Genomic DNA, 18,646 nt, shown 5'->3' with positions numbered 1-18,646 from the left:
CATCATCTCCCAAGTATACATACCCAAAATTACCTTTGGTGTAATCTTGGAAATGTTGCTTGTGTGGTGTCGCATGGAATGAAGCCCCGGAATCTACTATCCAGGAATTAGACACATTGTCTAATGAGAGAATTAGAGCATCTTGCTCTACTTTACCTGCCACATTGGCCTCCGATGTTGGCTTGTTGTCTTGCGACTCTGTCTCCTTCTTCTTCTTGAACCAGCAATCCTTCTTGACGTGGCCCTTCTTGCCGCAGTTCCAACATTCAAGAACTGACTTTGTGCGTGACTTGCTCCGCCTTGAGCGATCACGACCCTTTTGGTTTTTGAACCTTTCCTTAGGCCTTCCTCTTGTTTCCACTGACAATGCAACACTTGATGATTCTCCTGTGCTTCTCCTTCGTATTTCCTCGCTTAGGAGAACACCCACAACATCATCAAACTTAAGAGTATTTGTACCAAAGATAGAATTACTTACAGCCATCACAAGGCTGTCCCAACTATCCAGTAGAGATGATAGTATAAGGAGAGCTCGCACTTTGTCATCAAAATTGATTTTCACCGATCGAAGTTGACTTATGTTTGTGTTAAAGTCATTTAGGTGTTCTGCAACTGAACCATTCTCTGCCATCTTTAGATTGAACAAGCGCTTCATAAGAAATACCTTATTGGATGCCGATGGTTTCTCGTAGAAGTCGTCAAGTGACTTCATCAAGTCCTCCGTGGTCTTCATCTCCAAAACATTGAAGGCCACCATTGATGCCACGCTTAACCGGATTGTTCCCAGCGCCTTTCGATCAAGGACAATCCATGCTTCATCTGCCATCGTTGCGGGCTTCTTTGCAAGACCGCCTAGTGGCAGATAGAGGTCCTTTTGGTAGAGATAGTCTTCAATCTGCATCTTCCAATGTTGGTAGTTTTTGCCGTTGAACTTCTCAATCTTGAGCTTCTCTTCCTCCGCCATAACTCCCACTCAATTCAAGGAATCCTTTCCTAGAGATAAGTTATCTACGAGCAAAGCTTGCTCTGATACCAGTTGTTAGGAAATAAGACGTAGCTAAATAGATAATTGAGTAGATGACTTAATGAAGAGAGACAGATTTACATACACGAGATTATAGAGTAGAGAGAGAGAGAGAGTACACACGATATACGTGGTTCACCCAATGTGGGCTACGTCCACGGGAAAGCAACCACTCAATGGCTTTAGTACTTCAAAACAAGAAGTAGTTTACAAAGGGATTATACCCTTAATGGAGCTCCCGCCTTGCTTCACTCTCACCACCTCACACTCACCTTGTTGCATCAACTTCACACTATGAAATGTGTGTAGAAATGGCCTCCTTTTATAGGCCAAAAGGGCTGCCCTCTCTCATGAGAGGCAGCCATGTGTTGCCGCCCTTGTGTAGATAAGTCCAAATCGGACCCTCCAATCCGCCCATGTGTGGCCGCACTTGAGAAGACAAATCGGCTTTTGAATTCGGCCACCGGCCACCGGCCATTGACTTCCGACTACCGGCCACCGGCCAACCGACGGTTGTTTTCCGACCACTTTCCGGCCGCCGTCCGGCCATAATATTCCGGCGAAAAGAAATATTACGGTGAGGGAAATTTTACCTTAACTTTAGGGATTTACCCCTAAAGTTGCCCCTGGTTTTTTACTGTGAAAATTTTGGTTTCCGGTGAGTGATTTACCTTCATGCACGATGGCTTCTCCTCATAATGGGTGCCTTACAAATGTGCGCTTTTACCACAGAAAATTACAAGGGTAAATCAAGCTCCATACTTAACATAAATTTGTTTTACCGGATTTGGAGCGCGTGCGGCTAACTCTTGTGCTGGCGGTTGGACGGCTTCGACTTCTTCTTCGATTGATGCTTCCGCATGAGGTACGTTCAGAGTTGACACCTTTCTTCCCACCTTCCTTGGTGGTGCAACGGCATGGGCGTCCTTAGAACTTCGCGTTACACGCTTCGGAGCATAGCTTCGGAATGGACAAAAGAGAGAGAGAGAGAGAGAGAGAGAGAGAGAGAGAGAGAGAGAGAGAGGGGGGGGGGGGGGGGGGGGGGGGGAGGGGAGAGAGGCTTGTGGGAGGGGAGAGAGAGAGAGAGAGAGAGAGAGAGAGAGAGAGAGAGAGTGTCCACAAATAGGGAGACGGCACGTCGACGATTGGAGATGGAGATGGCTTGAGGGTGAGAGGTTAAGGGAGACAGGCTTCCTCCATCAGGTCGTTGCGAGAGAGCTTCCACTTCCGTAGATGTGTGTGTTCAAAGTGAGAGGAGAAGGGTGCTTTATATAGGCCCTAGGGGGGTGCTAAGAATACTGAGAGGTTGCAAGAATAGGAGAAGGAAAAGCTCGCGCGTCGTCGCGGCTCTATAAAAAATATATTTATTTACTTATTTATTTTTTTTTATTTTTTTTGCGTTCACGAATCCTATACGTGATTTTCAAAAATCCCTATACTTACAAGTTCCCATTCTATCTTGAGAGAGAGAAAGAAAGAAGTATCCTAATTTTGATTCACCGCTCTTTCTTTTCTAAAAATACTATCTCTAAGCTTTTTCTTCACACATAGATTAGGTTCCCACATAAATCTATTGTTCCACATAAAGAAAGATCATAATTAAATGGATTCTGAACCCGATTTTCAATCCGATTGCTCGGATAAACTCATGATGACTCACAAAATTGAGAATCTCAATTACTTTGCAAAATAACTGAAATGACTTATATGGATAAATGTTGGGTACATTACAGTGTGGATGGCCTCAATATTTCATGTGAAGGTCTCTATTGGCTCCCACTCTACAATATTGGATGGAAAAATATCTGCAAACATGAACAAGAAATGGAAATCTTACAGTTATCAAAAGCAACGTACAAGGAAAAAATACTAAATAGACAACCTAAAAACTTAAAAGAGGAGTAAAATTACAGTTTGCAGGAAACCTCGAGGATAGAGCCACTGTTGTCTCTAGCTTCAGTTGTCTCTAGCTTCAGCTTGAAGGTCTCTATTGGCTCCCACTCTACAAAATTGGATGGAAAAATATCTGCAAACATGAACAAGAAATGGAAATCTTACAGTTATCAAAAGCAACGTACAAGGCAAAAATACTAAATAGACAACCTAAAAACTTAAAAGAGGAGTAAAATTACAGTTTACAGGAAACCTCAAGGATGGAGCCACTGTTGTCTCTAGCTTCAGTTTGCAGGAAACCTCGAGGATGGAGTCACTGTTGTCTCTAGCTTCAGTTGTGAAGCAACATACACATGATGCACCTTCGCTAGCCTCTTGCCGTCTTGTGTTTGGTTGAACTCCATGATTGATCTTCCCTTCCAATGGTGTGCTCAAGAAGCCATGTATCTCCTTAAGACCTTGTGTGCACCTCTTGAGCTAGGTTGCATTGTCACCCACATCATTCGTTTGAACTCCATTGTCACCCAACATCCACTATCGTCGTGTACATTGCTGCATGAAATGGAGTCAATGACACTCCTAGGTCGTCGAGTACTTGATGATGCCATGGGGATAAGTGGCACAACCTGCAGAGACAGACACTTATGAGTAGAAATTTTCTATTCATTGTTCTCACCTGTATAAAGAGCAAGATTCTTGATGGTACACAAAGACAATTGATGCCACTTACTGCTATACTGCTCCACCTACTTTTTGGCTTAATGGGGATGATAATGTTGCAAAGTTTGAGAGGGAAGTAGATCCTCTCTATAGAGCTTAATGGAGAAGGAGCAAAAAACATGTTGAGGACAGAAAGAGGAATGATCTAGCAGAAGGATATGATGCAGATCTTCACCTTTAGATAGAGGTGTTTAGTGATGCTCATGGACAAATGAAGAACTTCAACTTGAGGAGAATGCAGCAAGCTTGAGGAGGGAAAGGGGAGTCAAACTTCAGCTACAGAGCTTTTGGGAGGAAAAAATGAAAGGAAGGAAAGAGAAGAAACTTGCAAGGTGAAGTGAAGAGAAGTGAGAGATGTTACGGTAGAGAAAGAGGGAGGGAATGATAAGCACGTTTTTGGAGGGACCCCCTTTTAGGAGGAGGGGAGAAATTGGCAGCCACTAGAGAGAGAAAGGATTGGTTTTTATCCAACTATTTAGAGAAAAGTTCAATTTTTTGAATTTATAAGAGATTTTCTCTTTATATTTTATAAAAGAGTACAAGTTTGACTACTTACTTTTAGGCCCTACCATACCCACCATTTTAGACCACATGGCATCCACCCATTTACCCCTTCCATAGTCTCCTTTTTAATCCCATGGAAAATAAAGAGGCCCCCCTTAGACCCCATTCCCTTCCTAATGAAGCGTCATCCAATTCTAAGTTCATGGATCCTAAATCAATAAAGAGAGAAATAGAATTGTTGTTTGTAGGTGTGTTGGCTCCATCATCTTTGGATTCGTCATTCTCCATCTCATCATGATCGTCATGGAAATCATCCTCGTAAGACTTGCGATTTTGGGACTTGAGTCATTGATCTCTCTCTCCTCTGTCTCCCTCTCATTTAAAGTAGTAGGTAGGAGAGGGTCAAAGATGGTCTCCACTTCATAAGTGGTAAAAATGGTCCTCCCTCGAGGTGTTAAGGGAACTACGAACCAAAGTTTTGGTTGGTGGATTGTTGGGATATAGATGACCTATAGAAGAGAAGTTCAAAGTGAGTAAATTTTATATAATTAATGTTACAAGAAAATAAGGGTAAAGAAGGTAGTCACTTTGAATGACAAATGATCCATAAACAAAATGCCTCTTGCACGATCCACCCTTCGGCCATACATGCCTCTGGCTAGGACCGTAGCCGTACAAAATCTTTGCGAGTCTTTAAAAACCTCTCTAAAAAGAACATCCATCATGCATGCACCACTCCACATATAGCAATCTCCTCACCACGTGAACCAAAAGGTGGATTTGGCTAAGAAAAATTGATCAAATGCATCCTCAATGGCACACATGGTTTTCACTACAAGAGTTTGAGCAACAAGGATGGCATCTATTTTAATTTCTTTGGAGCTTACAAATGTATAAGAAAACACATAAGAGTACACTAAGTTATTGTTGAGAGTATTGTGTACATAGAAAAGTTTAGTTGAGTAAAGATGTGGTATATCTTACTAACTCTTAGAGTTTAAAAATAGCTTTCCTCAGTTTCTTGTCCCGGCATATGCACATACTCACCAGCAAAATGAACTACAATGTCAAAATAGTAAACGAGAAAGTGAGAGAATGTCATACACACAAATCAATCTCTAGACAAAAATGAGGGAGAAAGAGAGAATAGAGAGAATGAATTACCTGTAGCATCTTGTGTCAATCATGGGACTTCAACCCATACAACTCAACACTTCCACCTTTCTTTGCTTTTGTGAAAGCTCCCTTTAGTGACCTCATGTATCATGTTGGTGTGCGAATAGATGCAATGGCACCCTTCACTTGATCTAGCTCTTCTTTGGTTAGCATCCATGGTACTTTAGGAAGCACAATCATCCCATTGGGGACTCGACATAGAGTGGCAGAGACAGGGAGACATTTCAAGGCCTTCAAATCCCTCCTCACCCTCAATGAGTCTTTTTTGCCAATAATGTGGTCTCACAGGGTGTGAGCTACATTCTTGAATACATGCATGGGATCCAAGAGGTGTTGTATTTTTAATTCCTTCCGATATGGAAGCCTTAAAATATGGAATATCTTGACATAGCGTTTGGTGGAGTAGTCGAGGCTGGATCACTATTGTAGTGCTCATCCCAAATAGTTGTCCAATATGCCATCATGCACTTTAGATGCGTCTTTCCATTTGTTGGAGCGTTGTATTTTCTATGACCTTGGTATAATAACAATGGTTGTTTGGATAGATTACCTTGTGCAAGGCATCTAGCCTCTCCGTCACTGATCATGGACCGCAAGTTGGGCAGGCATTGTGGCCCGATGTGGACAACCCTACACACATATCACATTGTTAGAGAGAACCTTCAAACTACAAATGGTAACTAGAGAGGAGAATGAAAATAACATACTAAAAATCTCTCCAAGCCTATGATAGTTGTGCATAGTCCACATAAGGATCCCCTCACAATGGCTTCTGTCCTCTCCTTTGGAAGTGAGACATTTACAATGGGAATACCTCTCCATAACTCCTCAAACTCCTCGATGAGGGGCTCGAGGTAGATATCAATATTTATCACCTTGTACTTCCCTGGCACAAGCAAGGAAAGAATTAAATTTCCCTTCTTGGTTGTCTCCCATGGTGGAATGTTGTAGTTGATGATCACCACAGGCGGTTCCAAAGAGATTGACATCGTCGCTTGCCATCCCAAAGCCTCAAGTGTTGAGGCTCTAGCCGAAACTCTAGCCACTGAATCTTTGTGTGCCTCCATGCATGTGAATTGGTAGGGACAAGTATTATTCCATCATTTGTGGCTTGCCATGTGAGAAGCTCCACAGTAGGCCTGCTTATAAAGATGTGTTGAATGTGAGGGATTAGTGAAAAATATCTCAATACCTTACGGGGTAGGTACACCCCGCTCACTCCAATCTTGTAGCGTGATTTACCACACACGGGACATGAGGTAGCAGGTGCATGCTCATTGTGGTATAGTATGCAAGATGCACGTGTAGATGTGCCCATACTCCATGCCAAGTGCAATGACATACAATCTAGCTTGTCAGAGTTCCAGAGGCATATGGTGATCTTTAGGAAGCATTTTTTTATCAAACTACAAAAAAGGAATATTAATATAAGTGCATGCCATAAAGAGAGTGCCATGTATAAAAAGCCATGGAAGGAACTTACCCAATGAGTCCATCTACACTTGCATTGTTCCAACCAAATTTTTCTTACAAGTTGAGGACTTCCAACGATGCCCGGAGCACTGAGTACTATGTACCATCATAAAAAGATGTTTGGACACTTGATAGAAACATGTCCTCCGTTGTTGTTTCCCATCGAATGCATGGTCTACAATCCTCCTCGCACATGTTGCCCTTGTAAGCTAATAACTCATAAACCATGTCAAACATGTACTCATCCTCAAGCTCAAAGTGTCCCTGAGATGCATGTGGAGGAGCTGTCAAAGTAGAGCTAGTGGGAGGGTCGCCATGCACCATGCCTTCGCCCAATAGCTCTTGTCGTTGTCTTTCGGCCTTGCGTAACATGTGAGCTTTGTCCTAGAGTATGAGTCAAGGAGAGAAGAGTGAAATTATCCCACATGCACATTAAGTGGTGCAAGATTATAGAGCTACTTAAAGCTCATTTTTTGAATAAACAAACTCATTCCATGTTTGCATTACATCTCTCATGTTTATGGTGAGCTTCTGACGGGTTAGCAAACTAGTCAAGATCTTGTCTATAGTCCAAGTTAACCAGTCTTGGAACGTAATTTGCTTGAGTAACAATTTAGCCTACACATACTCATTGTGTGCCAAGGCCCACCATCGAACACAGACCAATGGGGGACCTCCTCAAGCGAGGGGTGGGCGGTGCTCTCATCTACTCAAAACGCTTTTTCAAGGATGCCAAAGCCCTTCGTTCTTCACATTTTCCAAAGCAATGCACCTCAAGTTAGGAATTGTCCGTTTGCACTTGGCGCAAGGACAATGGTGTTTGTCCTTCAGCCATTAATCACGTTCAGGGCCGTTTGGAGGGCCACAATCATCCCAATTGTCCTGCACACGTTGGGATGGGGGAAATGAAAACACACAGTACACACACTAGATGCCTCTCTATAGCCCAGCAGATATCCTACACCCCAAGCCACACAGAATCACACAAACACGCACACTATTTGCCAACCTTCACACCATGGACTCGTCTATGAGAAATCACGACTACCCACACTCACACATGAGCACTTCAACAATAAACCCGCCAACAAACCACTGTACCCCGACACCACTGGATGCAAATAACTTCCCAACTTGTAAATGCACTCACATAGTGAGGCGATACACGCCTCGACCACACACAACACAACTCACTCAATCATTCCCTCCCTCCCTCTTTGCACACACACACAACCTGTCCGGAGCCAACGCTACCACAGACTCATTGCAGGAGACTAGAGAGAAACGACAATTTGAGTTCAAAACACTCAAGACAACTACAAACACATTATGCATCACATCAAAAACATGGGAATACAATGATGGTATCGCTTGGCGACCTCCTCTCCTGTTTCACAAGCCCATAGCGACCTCTTCCCTTGAGCCTGCGGCTCTCCTCCTTGGCAATTGCCGCCTTTGATGGCGACCTCCCTTGGGTGTTCTCACTGCTTGACCAGCCCTTCGATGGCTTCTCTTCTTCCTCCCCTTGCTCTTGGCCTCGGCAACACCTATCCCTGGCAGCCCTCTTGACCACCCTTGATGTTCCTCAGTAACGTGCCCCACGCCACCACCTCTCTCCCCAGCTGGCTTTCTCCTTGGCTTACTTTCCCTCCTGCGTACCTCGGCTCTCTGCAGCAACCCGACTTCTCTCTAAGTTGTGCCACCTCCTCGGTTTCATGCCCAGGTGGCTTTGTTCCCTTGCTCCTGCACAAGCCGGCTTCCTTCAAATCCTTTGTGGCGCAGCCCTGCAGCAGCCCAAGGCGGCTCCCTCCTCCTACGCTTGCTCCCCCGACTGCTCAGCATGCATGAATAACCTACAAACGGCCACCTTTTCCCCCTTGGAACTGTAGCGCACTCTTCCTTTACTGCATCCCATTGCCCTCAGCCCCTGGCTGCTCCCTCTTCATGCGCCAACCTCTCGGCTTCTGCCAGCCTGCCACTCCTCTTTCCTGCTCTCCCCTCCTCTGTAGCGGCTACTGCATCTCCCACCACCTCTCACCGATAGTGCCCACTCTTGCTTCTCCGTGCTCCCACTTGGCCTTCCTTGGCGCTGCCCTGTAGCTCTCCCAGCAGTCCCTACAGGCGGCCACCCCTTGCTGCAGCACCTCCCTTCACAAATGGCACCCCCTCTTGATCACGGCCTGGCTCCTGTCTCCCCATGCAGACCCAACAGATGGCGCAATCTCTGCCTGACCCATAGCCCCCTTCTTCATGAACTGCAGCCCATGCGTCTCCTCCTCTGTCACCCTCGTTCTACTCAAGGTGGCCCTCATGCCGCCCTCAACTCTCCTCCTCCTCTACGGCCCTGACCTGCAGCCGAACCACCCTCTTTTGATGCAACTGGCGCAACCCTCAACCCCTCTGGCTTCATCCTCCTGGCCCTCCAACTTGCTCCCCACCCCTGCAAACTCGCCCTCCAACTCCCTCGGGCTGTTCACTTCGCTTCTAGCTGCCTCCTCCTCATGCAACAAGCCCGGTCCATGCACCAACCCACAGATGGCGTCCACTCTTCCTCTGCCAGTCCTTGGCGCCTTTCCTTATCCCCTGCATGGATACCACACACAGATGGCGCCCTTTCTATTCCCTGCAACTCGTTTTTTATATATATATTAATAGTTTTAAAAAGCTTTTGGGTTTGGCCCCCTTGCACACGCAATACATGGCTACCTTTGCTACACCATTTTCCTGCCAGTGGATGCACATACCAGAGCATACCAAAGAAAAACAACCACATTGCTTGTTGACTAGCATCAAGTCTTTAATACCTAGCATAAAAAGAACCCCTCAATTGTCGTATTTTGATTAGAGGATCCCAAACACGACCATCACGATCGTTTTTTTCTTCGAGCTAAATGCGATATCCAACTGATGAATGGCAAAGCACCTTCACTTGAGCACATAAAAAACTTTGAAGCACTGATCCTGACCACCCATCCAGCATAAATACCACAACTGCACCACCTTTAAGCCTCTTGACTCATAGAACTCAAAACCCACGACTTGACTTGCAAAGGGCCGCACTTGGCATGCATACCACCGCGGTGCTTGCTTAGAACTGCATCTAATACCTGTCCAAGTACGCTATCATCAATCTGTCTGTTGCCATGCACCTGCTACTACTGACACTTTCTCGGTTCGACACGGCTTGGGTACACCATCATTGCCCACCCCCTCATTGAGCATTCATGCTCAACCATAGCATTATTTAGGTAAAGTAGCGTTGCTTAATAAGAAGCTGATACATAGTATTTACATGAATCAGTAGATAGATAGAGTGAATCTAGTAGATAGATAGAGAGCTTCACTGTCTGTTGTAGCACTCGCCTGGGTCAAATGGAAAGCCATAGGCTCTCCCCAGCATAGTGTAAACTCCACCTGGATCAAAAACATGGCATTGAGCACAGCCATGCGTCCGTAAAATTTGCATATTCAACCATTCTTTTGCACCTGTAAACCCAAAAATAAGCCTTTCGTGCAGCTTGGCATAGCATCGATCTTCAACTACCTGTATCCATACTCCGGCTTCATATACAAAACAAGCCTGTAAACCAACCTGTGAAGCATCTGCACCATACACCATCATCGTCTCATCTGCACGAGAGCTTTCCATAGCATAATCTTCTTCAAAAAAGCCTGATTCACCATGCCAATCTTTGTCTGCCATAGCCTTTGACACTTCATCTTCAACCACTTCATGCGAGAGCAAATCGGATTGCTCGATCACCTTTGCCTGCTCTTCAAGGGCTTCTTCTACGACCATATCATCTGCTAAGCAAAAGGGAACGCCATGATCTATTACCTCATCTTCTGGTAGGTCGACATCACCAACACCTTCTGGAATGCACTGCCACTCTTCAACACAATCGGTAGGGCAAGGTTGCCCTGCTACAAACGGAAGGCGTGGTTGCCCTGCAAAATACGTAAATAACATGTTGCAATCCATGAAAGCACGAATCGGTATACCTGGCACAAACACATAGTGCATATGCAACGCCGTACTCTAACAAATAGAGAGACATAGAGCGGTAGAGAGAGAAAAGAAGCTTGCAGGCGCACCTCCTAAAGTGGAGTGCTACGCCGGCACGGCGAGAGATAAGAGAAGAGGAGAGAAGAACAGACACGAGCACTGGGTGCAATCTCCCCCCGTGCAAGAGTGACCATTTCCCTCTTGCACGTATTTAATTTTTAGATTCTTGAATGGTCAAAGTGAGTACAAACTGGCTGGCCGGACATAATTGGCCAAAGCTCACAAAGAGCACTTGAATATACATAAAATGTAACATCCTTCTGCATAATCCATTATCTGTTTATGATCTTGCCACCTGTCAGCTGCAATAGATAATAAAATATCAATTCTATAACATACCTCTCTGTTGGAAAGAAACTGTCCTCAGTTGCGAAGATAAAAATTTGCAAACAATACTTGTAAAAAACAATGATTAGAAATCTTTATCAAATAGTAACAAAATTCATAAAATTAGACAATATTGCTTATGCCTATCGTCATCCACATACTACCTATTCTAGTGTCCCATACCACTAGAATAAGCAATATATGTCATACCCTGATGAATCAGGATATCATTGGTCACGCTCATCATCAATCTCATAATGTCAAGTCTCATCACATAAACACTACTAAATAATCACCAGATACCAAATCCCAATTCAATTCTAATTCTCCAATATAATCCAAATCCAAAATATCTTTCATTTTCTATACTCGGGTAACAAAATCATACCAGTTACAATGGTGGCCAGTCACTGCAGCATGATTTTGTGATCGGTGTTGCCTAAATCGGCAAATCTACACCCGACGTGCTGCCTAAATTGGCGAATCTGCACTAATGTTGCCTAAATCGGCGAATCTGCATTTGATATAAGTTCAAAAAGCGTGAATCTGTAGTTTGTTGTTGTGCTGCCTAAATCGGTGAATCTGCACTACATGAGCATTGACACACTGCCTAAATCGGCGGATCTGTGTGCTTGTGACCAATGGACTAGACAAGGCATAAAGGAGAAAATAAAAATAGTTACTATGTTGACATCGCATTGCAATATATCAAGGCACTTACAAATTTTTGTGCATTATTCCAAAACACCGTGGCTCACATGAGTAGCTGCAGGGCTTATTGACAAATCATCAAAAGTACTTGTAGTACAATTAGAAGCCATGATCAAAGCATTTGATGGAGTATTCAGTGAGCAGATAATGTAGAGAAATGAAATTTAAAAATAAAAGTGATGTATCTGAGATTCCATTTTATAAGTATTAGTGATGACATGAGAGATGTTGGGTTGCCTAATCTATAAAAGATTGTCGGTAACGTAATTATGAAAAGGGGAGTGAGGTTAATGTACATACCTTGAGGGTACACTGCATCAAAATTATATGAGCCAGTGTGTTTGTGGAGAGAGATATGACCGTAACTTGCATCTGAGGCGTGTCAAATAGATTTGTAGAAGCTAAGGAGAACTGCGACTATCAAACTAGCACCATAGTATAATTAACAATTCCAAAATATGTTAATTTTGTGTTAGTAATTTGAAATAAAATACAAGACTATGTTGTCTTTTGAGAATTTGATTCAAGATTAGTGTGCAATCACATATTAAGAACATACAGTGTTAGCACTAATTTGATTCAACAATCGCAAAATAAATTAAATGAAGCTGGAACACAGATTAAAAGTTAGCCATAGCCCTACGAAAATGGAAATGTGAGAAAATGTTGCAGTCCTAACGAAATAGCACAGATAGACAAAAACCACGAACAAGGCAGAAAAAAAAATGTAGGTAAGGAGATCTAATTGGATTTTATAGTGCAATGTGGGAGATAAAATTACATTGAGGACTGACAAACCTCTACGATGATTAACCGTGATTGATTGGACAAACAACCCAAAAGTAATTTGATCTTGAACTGACTTTGCCTAGAAGCCTTTATTTATGAAAAATTATTTGTTAGGTAGAGCTAGAATTAGGCATGAGAATACAGATTTTTGGTGCGTCAAGGAAATGCCTTATAAAACCATCTACTTAAGCCTCTGGATATTAACTGGGAGGAGGTAGGATGGGAGTTGGTATCTTATACAAGTTACTCAAACCTGACAAGACAATGCGTAGACAGTCGGTGAGCGCAAATCGTAGTAGTTGTAATCACATATTTCGACATAAATAATAAATCATTACATAATGAAAATCATTGAAATCGTAGGAGAAAGGGATCAACGTTCTCCTCGGTGGGTATAGCAATCATGGATGATGAGGGTTCCGTAAAGACTGCTTCATCATTGCCATAAATGGAGAAAGAGGTATCCAGGAACCTGCTCCATGCATCATCAAAGCCCATGCCCCCCCGACGTGCATCAAAACTACAGGAAAGGCAAGCTCTTCAATCTGTTTGTGTGTGTGTGTGTGTGTGTGTGGTTGGACACCAGCATGCGTCACCTAAAGTCAATGTGGGCAGCTCATGGCTGCAAGGATTTCGACATCAACTATATGACGAGGTCATGAACATATAAAACAAGATGAAAGCAGACCTTGATATCTTGATTCTAGAGCAAGGGGATCCCGATGTGTTGGAAGTCTTATCAGACCCCTTTCGAGGCTCAATCTCCCAGCAAGCAATCAAGCCACCATTACAGGTACATTGTCTCATGACCAGCTTCCGATCTTCTTCCTGGAAAGAGAGGTGGTGTATCTCTAAGCCACGAGTGCGTGGATCCTGCCTGGCATTGAAGCAACGTCTGCGAGAGTAGTGCTGTAGCTGGTTAAGGTTGACGAGCGCTTAATTTCTGGAGTATGGCTATCCCACTTCACTGTGGCCGCAGAGAAAAAGGCACGCCACTTGGGGCTTGGTAAGGTCCTGTCTCCTTGTCAAATTTTTGCGAGCTATTTGCCTTACATACCCAGGCCTCTGAATTTGCTGCCATCATGGAGGAAGACTCTCCTGCTTTAAATTTGAGTTGCAGCTCTCCCATCATCGACTTTAAACAGCAAGAAGAGGTGAGCATCCCTGAAAGCTTCACCAAATGCTCGTCGACAAAGCTTGTGGGAAAACGTGTCCGAGAGAAGTGCCCTGCCCGCATTATGGCTTCCTGTAATGCTTTGAGTGTAGGATATGGGAAAACTGGCAAGACGGTACTGGCGAGTTTTGGTAGTTGGTGAAGGAACCCACCTTACTCGAGTTTCGGCCAACAGATCATCTATGATATTGTGGGGGTGGGCGTGAAAAAAACACGAGGGAGAGAGAGTGCGTGCTGCAGCCCTGCAACAATCCACCAGTGGTGGATATTGGACGAGGTATTGGCCAGCTTGGAGTGCATGTAACCATTGGACATAACCAGTGGCGGCCCTGTAATCGGTTACCCGAGTTGGTTTAACACAATAGATTAAAGTGAGAACGGGCCAGGGGAATGAAAGAACCACTACATGGGAGTGGTTGGCGGACATAAAAAGACTCGTTTGGAAGGAAGTTGGCGGTGCTGCTTTACTGCATGGTTAAAGTGGCGGCTGTGACTATTCGACTAAGTGGGAGATAGAGAGAGTACTATAAGCAGCGGCTACGCCAGAGATTGCTTGCCTCAAGAAAACGAGTGGGCGTTGTCAGAGAGAGAACGAAGCGTGCAAAGGAGGCAATGAGAGAGAGAGAGAGATTAATGAGAGCCGCTGCATGTGCTACAGGGCTGCAGTAGATCAGTGTGTGGTTGTGCATGTATGATCCCATGTGTGTGGGGTGGGCCATGCAAGGATGGTAAAAAGTTGCCCAAAAATCGCGCGCCCAATGGCGGCTGCGGGTGGTTGCTGGAGAGAGAGAGAAGAGAGAGAGAGAGAGACTCGCCCTTGGATGATATGTGCAGCTGGGTAGGCAAGGAATAATCACTGCGTGGTGGAGGTGGAGAGAGAGAGAGAGAGAGAGAGAGTCTGCATGCCATAGCGTGTGGTTGTGGGTGATTTAGAACGAGAGACAGAAAAGATTGCGGCTCAAAAATGTGGGGGCTTGGCAGCCGCTCGTTATGGGCAGTAAAGGGGGAAAAAAAAAGCGATAGTGCCTCATGCCGATGTCGCATTTCAAGCACCCTTGCAAAAGGCTACCCTCCCTCCATCAGGCTCTGGCGGCTGCACTCTGTCGACAGGCAGCAGCGCACGAGGTTTCGTCATAATTTGGTTTTTTTTTTAACAGAAGAAATAAATAAATGCGGAAGTTTAATGATTCTATAGGTTTAATATCCAAACTGCTACCCATTCCTAACGGGTTTAATATCCAAACTGCTACCCTACCTTGATCGTCTTGCCGTCATCTCACTACGCTTTCACAAGAAAATCATTATTACTTTATATTAATCCCTTAAATAAAGTACTCCCTATTTCTTCCCTATATAGCTATGGAAAACATCTCCAAGCTCTTCTTTTTTATGAGTATTCTCATAAGATTAAGTTTTAATATGTTATTATGTTTAATTATGATAATTATATTGCTAATCACGATATTACGACAACAAAGAAGGGATTCTCTTTCATTTCAAAGACCCCTAACTGTCTTGTTCAATCACACTAACGAAATCAAATAACAACTCTACAAACATTAAAAAAAACAAGGTACTTAGCTGTTGATTATCTTTAATCTTTGGAGCGTAGCCTACGCTCTGATACCACTGCTACAAACGGAAGGCGCGGTTGCCCTGCAAAATACGTAAATAACATGTTGCAATCCATGAAAAGCACGAATCGGTATACCTGGCACAAACCCATAGCGCGTATGCAACACCGTACTCGAACAAATAGAGAGACAAAGCGGTAGAGAGAGAAAAGAAGCCTGCAGTCACATCTCCTAAAGTGGAGTGCTACGTCGGCACGGCGAGAGATAAGAGAAGAGGAGAGAAGAACAGACACGAGCACTGGGTGCAATCTCCCCCCGTGCAAGAGTGACCATTTTCCTCTTGCACGTATTTAATTTTTAGATTCTTGAATGGTCAAAGTGAGTACAAACTGGCCGGCCGGACATAATTGGCCAAAGCTCACAAAGAGCACTTGAATATACATAAAATGTAACATCCTTCTGCATAATCCATTATCTGCTGATGCTCTTGCCACCTGTTAGCTGCAATAGATAATAAAATATCAATTCTATAACATGCCCAACCCCATGGCTAGCTTCCTCTTGCACAACTTGGACCATTGCTTTGCCACCTCCTTCAAACTTGTCGTGTGAGCTCTGCTCCATAGCTTCATTTGATTCTTCATGCACACAAACTTCGACCAAGACCGCATCCTTGTTAGCCGGGCTAACAGACTCTTCTATAGCAGCACACCAAATTGGAGGCGCAAATTGAAATGAATGACCAGAATGGCTTACCAATGGCAAAGCAGCTACTTCTTTGACGCTTGAACTCCCCTTTGGCTTCATGGCATGACGCAACTCCATTGCCGAGCTATGTCCATAGTCTACCGGCTTCAACAAACCCATCTCCAGCTTCTTCTTTGCTTTCTTGCTCTTTGCCTTCGCCAAGCAAGCCATTTGCACATAGTCCTCTGCACCACCGCACTTGACCTTCTCTTTGATTCGCGGATATAAGCAGGCTAGAAACTGTTCTCGCTTGAAATGATCTCCATTTCGCACACATGTAACAACAGCTAGTTTCTCCCAAATAGACTCAAATTTATCCAAAAACAAAGCAAAATCTTCACTTACATCCTGCTTTAGCTTGCTCAATTGTTCACCCAAGTCTAATGGAGAAACCCGCTTCTGAAAAGCTTCAACAAAGTGTTTGCAAATCTCGCTCATTGACTGCCGATCTGCAACCTTCAATCCTTCAATCCTTCAAACCAAGCTTTGGCTCATCCTTGTAGAACCACATTAGGGGAATTTTGAGGTCACTTTTGTGCCCTGTAAGAATATGTAGAGAGAGAATATATACTTTATTTTTAAAATAGTGAAATGTTTGTAAAAAGGTGAGTTTGCGTCCTGTTTACCTCCACCGAAACATGTCATTGTCAAATCTTTCTAGGATCTTTCGTATTCTAAAAAATACTCCCTCCAAAACTAACGAAAACGTCAGTTCTGGCCCAAAATTCAAAATTTCCAAAAGCTGAAACAAACCTTTTCTGTGTCGTCTTCTTCCTCGTATCTGCACAGCTTTTTCCTATAGTACTATCTCTAAAAAATACTGGTAACATACTTCCATGAGGAAGAGAAGAAGCTTATACCATCTACACATTGAGCTAAATGAAGAATATTGTCCAGTGCGCAAGAGAAACAAATGTGCAGAGGTGTCCTCGTCCATATTTGAAGCAATGCGGCAAGATCAAAAAAATCACATTGATCTCTGGACTGATGGAAGATTGTATCCAGTGGACCCAATGACAAAGAGCACTCCCCCATTCTCACATTGTTCATCTTTGATAAAATTTGTGGGTGATGGTCAAAGAGGGTTGCTGGGTTATACACAGAGTCTTGCGGCAGAGAGAGATATTCTTAAGTTAGAAGATCATTTGACCAAACAAATGATAAATACTCTTAAACAACAACTTGAGGAATGTAAAGAGAGAAACGAAAAGCTACAAACTCAGCTCAAACAAGATAGAAGCAAGAATACAATGTTAGGAAACAGACAAAGAGAAAAGAAGTTAAAGAACATTGAAGCCTTGAGACGTGGTGGAGGAGGTTGCAGCAGGAGAATCAGAGCAGCAAGGTATTGTTATTTTATATGATTCTACTTATGTTAGGTTGTTAATCTTTTTGTTAAGTTGTATTGTGTTATTGTTATTATGCTATTGTTCTTTATTAAATGATTAATATTCAGTTAACTTTAATTTAGTTTGTTTATTTTGTTGGTGTCATTTGGACAATAATCAATTAATTTTGTACCTTTTGATTTAGGACTTTGCTACAACCAAACTCTGCATCAAACATGGAAATGGCAGCTAAACATTATTGTGATGTTTTACCTCTCAAGGTTGCCAAAAAGATTTTCACAGAGAAGAAGTTTAAAAAGGCAAAGGAGCAGTGCATTGAGGGATTTTTGCAGAGCTCTTGCTTGGACAAGGAGGATGTGCAATATACTATGGATAAGGTAGGCATTAGCTGAGATGGTTATAGCAAGCTATTCAGAAATATGAAGTCAAGGTTAAAGCAATGTAAGGTCAAGTCCTCTTTGCTTCCAAAGCCATCCATTGTGCAGCAGGCAAGGAAAAAGATCAATGAGAGGATAATGGAGATGTTGGGTGAGCCTCACCACATTCATGGTACCTATCATGGTAAAAAGAGGGATCTTCAATTTGACGAGTTCAATAATATTTTCCTTGACTTGAAGACACTTCAGAAGGAAATGATCAGATTCTATGAGCTGGAGCATACAGAAGCAAATGGTGTTGTCAGTTTTGTGATAAAGCTTGATGAATGTGAGATTGTTAAGAACAGAAAAATTGAGAGGATTTCCATAACTTGAATGAACAGAGCATTGAAACCGAAGGATACCAAGTACTTCAGCGTGCAATCGGAGAAGAATGTCTGGTGGCTAGGTGCTTTTGAAGTAGAGAGTGAAGAGTTTGATGTTCTGGATTGGGTTTCCATCAAACAACAATACCCGAAGTCATTAATGCACAAGAATTAGGGGAAGAGCTTGAAGTTGAAGGGTTGGAAGTTACAGGGTGGAATGGCACATGGGAGGAGACCTTAAAACCCTTAAATGTATGTACAATGTCTCCAAAGGAGCTATGGCAAAGAGCCCTTGTCTGTATTGTATGGCATCAGCAAAAGAATGTAATCCTGCAAATTGGAACAAAGCACCCAATAGGCATACTCAAGATCCAAAC

At 43.4% G+C, this 18,646-nt stretch overlaps 2 protein-coding genes across 2 annotated transcripts; one reads left to right on the top strand and one right to left on the bottom strand.

Annotated features, from left to right (window-relative positions):
* The first annotated feature begins 5,327 nt into the window (after positions 1-5,327).
* On the top strand, positions 5,328-9,287 carry LOC147447931 (uncharacterized). The gene has a single exon (XM_086524453.1). The coding sequence runs from the start codon at positions 7,722-7,724 to the stop codon at positions 8,247-8,249; it is 528 nt and encodes a 175-aa protein (XP_086380579.1). The 5' UTR covers positions 5,328-7,721; the 3' UTR covers positions 8,250-9,287.
* An 843-nt stretch (positions 9,288-10,130) lies between these two features.
* LOC147447930 (uncharacterized) lies at positions 10,131-16,349 on the bottom strand. The gene is made up of 3 exons (XM_086523703.1): positions 15,975-16,349; positions 14,006-14,009; positions 10,131-10,711 (listed from the first exon to the last, which is right to left on the bottom strand). The coding sequence occupies exons 1-3, from the start codon at positions 16,347-16,349 to the stop codon at positions 10,131-10,133; spliced, it is 960 nt and encodes a 319-aa protein (XP_086379829.1).
* Between the last annotated feature and the right edge of the window lie 2,297 nt (positions 16,350-18,646).

This window comes from Adiantum capillus-veneris, chromosome 11 (assembly GCF_014529385.1).
Source record: "Adiantum capillus-veneris isolate H3 chromosome 11, ASM1452938v2, whole genome shotgun sequence".
NCBI lineage: Eukaryota > Viridiplantae > Streptophyta > Polypodiopsida > Polypodiales > Pteridaceae > Adiantum > Adiantum capillus-veneris.
The sequence above is the reverse complement of the archived record's forward strand: the minus strand, read 5'-3'. Positions and strand labels throughout refer to the sequence as shown.